At 45.4% G+C, this 3,286-nt stretch overlaps 1 protein-coding gene across 1 annotated transcript; it reads right to left on the reverse strand.

Annotated features, from left to right (window-relative positions):
* Window positions 1-23: 23 nt before the first annotated feature.
* Window positions 24-1,003, reverse strand: LOC8155625 (transcription factor MYC2). Its single transcript, XM_002488850.2, has one exon. The coding sequence runs from the start codon at window positions 890-892 to the stop codon at window positions 101-103; it is 792 nt and encodes a 263-aa protein (XP_002488895.1). The 5' UTR covers window positions 893-1,003; the 3' UTR covers window positions 24-100.
* Window positions 1,004-3,286: the final 2,283 nt, after the last annotated feature.

The raw sequence follows: 3,286 nt of genomic DNA on the forward strand, positions 1-3,286 counted from the left end.
TTATATATATATAGCCTGATTTGGCGGCGATCGACGGAGACGGAGAGTGATCCAGCTCAAGCGTTTATTCCGGCCGGCCGGCGACGAGGGCTATAGCTAGCTAGCCGCTCTGCTGCAGCTTGTGGAGCAACGCAGCGCGCAGGCCGCGCTCGTCGCGCAGCCCGGCGGGCACGTCGACGACGGCATCCTGCACGGCCACGCCGTTCACCCTGCACACGCACGCGTGCTGCACCTGCAGGTCCAGCGACCGGAGCGCGAGCATGAGGTGCGCCGGCGCGTGGCGCGCCGTGGTCGTCGTCAGGCGCAGCGCCGCCGCGTCCAGCCCGGCGAGCATCCGCACCTCCAGCCCCAGCTTCCCCTGGAGGAGACCGAACGAGTGGTGGTGGTGGGTGGCCGCCGCCGCCGCCGCGGTGGTGACAGCGGCGGAGGCTGCCTGCTTGGCCTCGGCCTCGAGCTGCTCGACGCGGTCGCGCAGCTCGCCGATGTAGGCGGCGGCGGCCGCGAGGAGGGACGCCCTGTCCATCCTGGACACCGTGGGCACGGCTGCCCTGAGCTCGCAGAAGCGGCGGTTGAGCTTGTCCCGCCGCTGCCGCTCGGCCTCCACGTGGCTGATAGTGGGGCCGTTGGTCCGGGGCCCAGGCTTCCGGCCACGCCGCTTCGGCGCAGGCGCCGGCGCCGGCGGTTCGCCGGATCCGGACAGGTCGCCGTTGCCCGCCGAGCGGCAGCCCTCGTCTCCATCCGCCAAGGGCTCGTCGAACCAATCGTTGCCCTCCATCCATTCCTCCGGGACATCCCAGGACACGAACTCCAGCTCCTCAAAGTGGCCGGCCGCGGAGAAGGAGGTGGGGGAGGGAGAGCTGCATGATGAGGCGGGGTAGACGAGCTCATCCATTGCACTGTGTTTTGTGCAGGTCGTGTGGTCAGGCTTCCCGTTTATGGCTATTTGCTAAAAATGGTGCATCTGTTTGTGGTAAGGCCCTTTGTTCTTCTTGTATGAGGGCACTCACAATGTAGACTCTATCATAGAGTCTAAAGTTATTTATTATCTTGAATAATGTGGACTTAGAGTCTAAATAAGACTTGGAGTCTTATTTTTTCTACCTCTTTCTTTAATAAATATGCTGCCACATCAGCAAAATATCATAAGTAACATGTAATTAATTGTCTTGGACTCTGTGATAGAGTCTTGCATTGTGAGTGCCCTGATACTCCTTCTGCGTATAGTGTGTATTCCACAAGTTTTAAGACAAAATTAAAAGAGAACATAAAAGACACATATATCTTTGTTTTATTTTTTAATTAAATGCTATTATCAATGTAATTAATGGTGATTAATTGATAAATCGAAAGTACTTAGGCCAGTCTCAATGCATGTTTTATGAGAGTGTCATGCACATTAAATAGGGTGCCACATAAGCAAAATTACTGACTTAAATGAAGGAGTTTCATCAGATGAGAGAGGAATTTCATCCCCATTAAACTCATATAGCTCGGTTACCTAGTTTATAGTCTTGATAACTGTGTCATGAAACTATGCATTGAGTCTGGCCTTATTCAATAGAAAATTAGGTTTTGTTTCCAAAAATATATTATATTTGAGGACAAAATTTAAATGTGGGACAGAGTAAGTAGGCACAGATCGAGTACTTCTTTTTTTGAATAAATAAGGATCCCGTACTACGGAGCATGAGATCGAGCCGGTTTGCAAATCTTAGAAAAGTCCGCACTCTTGGCGACCTTGATTATGTGGCTTGGGACCATGGACAGAGCCTTTTGTGTTTCCTTGGTGTGGTCCATGAACAATAGGTGGACATTAGTCCATTTTCCCGTCATGACGATTTTAATGGGGCTGGAAGGCTGGTAGCTAGCGTCTTGTTTTCGTCCGACCTTTTACAAGTCTATAGTAGCCTCTTGCTTTCACTATTTAGTGATTACAAATATATTTAGCTACTAGCTAAATATATTTAAATGTATTCGTTGTTGCTTCTTTTTTATATATATTAATTATAAACTTAAAGCTAGTGTTTCACTAGGACACTCGGCAAAGAAATTATTCTTTTAAAAAAATCTTTGCCGACTTTGCCGATTACGAGAGAGAGGGGAACTTGGCGAAGAAATTATTTAAAAAAAAAAAATATCCCGAGTGCTAGAGAGGAGGCACTCGACAAAAAAAATTATTTTTTTTAAAAAAGAAAAAAAATCTTTGCTAAGTGTCAGAGTCGGGCACTCAGCAATGAAATTATTTTAAAAAAATTCTTTGTTAAATGCCAGAGAGGAGACATTCGGCAAAGACTGACACCCGTCACCTATGATCGCCTTTGCCGAGGGTCGGGCTTTGCCGAGTGCCCAGCAATCGGCACAGATGGCCGCGCTCGGCAAAGCTTCCTTTGCCGAGTACGACACTCGGCAAGGAGGAACTTTGCCGAGTGCCCGACATTTAGCACTCGACAAAGACCCAGTATCCAATAGTGTTATAAGCTGCTAGATCATTGGATCGAAGATACTCCAAACAGGTTAGACTAGAATTGGTAAACCCACAACAATAACTTAAGGAGTATGCTTAGTTGGGTTTTTAATATCTTTTTGCATCATATTGTCAAATAATTGCAACTCATCGACATTGCCTTAGATAATTTGAATTACAAATCTATTGATATAACATGTATGCACAAAACATATATATAATCAGATTAAGTATTGGTTATTACAAGATATCAAATTGACTTTTAATACAACAAATACACTTATATATTTTTTGTATATATTGATGAGCGAAGAAGACACCGGTAATTACTCAATACCGTGCAACTCTACTTTTTATTTGGTACACATGTACTAGCAGATGTCCTAAAGTTACCAGGCCCCGCTGTTTCTACCACATCACCCATTTCCATTTTTCAAGGGCTGTTTGGAGAGACGAAGGTCGAAAAACTGCACATATATGCCAACAAGTCAAGCTTCGGTACTAGGGATGAAAATGAACGGCTCGGGATAAATTCTCTCATGTTTTCACTTTTATATTTTATTACAAACATGAACACAAAATCAGGTATGAAGCCCAAAGACGGGCATGAACACATTATCCACCGATATACGTAAATGGATCAATTTGAACATCAATATGCATGTCTCGGTAACAGTCGTGATGTAGAAAGACAATATGGGACATCAATTCGTATACTGATCTAACAGACATTGATATATATATATATATATATATATAGCAACACAACCAACACATAAATAATTCTAATTCATGTTCATAATTAAGATGACAGAAGTATAA

Source organism: Sorghum bicolor, unplaced genomic scaffold, assembly GCF_000003195.3.
Source record: "Sorghum bicolor cultivar BTx623 unplaced genomic scaffold, Sorghum_bicolor_NCBIv3 super_2273, whole genome shotgun sequence".
Classification (NCBI taxonomy): Eukaryota; Viridiplantae; Streptophyta; class Magnoliopsida; order Poales; family Poaceae; genus Sorghum; species Sorghum bicolor.

Excerpts from the sequence above, each read along its gene's own strand:
- LOC8155625 (XM_002488850.2), bottom strand. The coding sequence starts at position 892 with ATGGATGAGCTCGTCTACCCCGCCTCATCATGCAGCTCTCCCTCCCCC.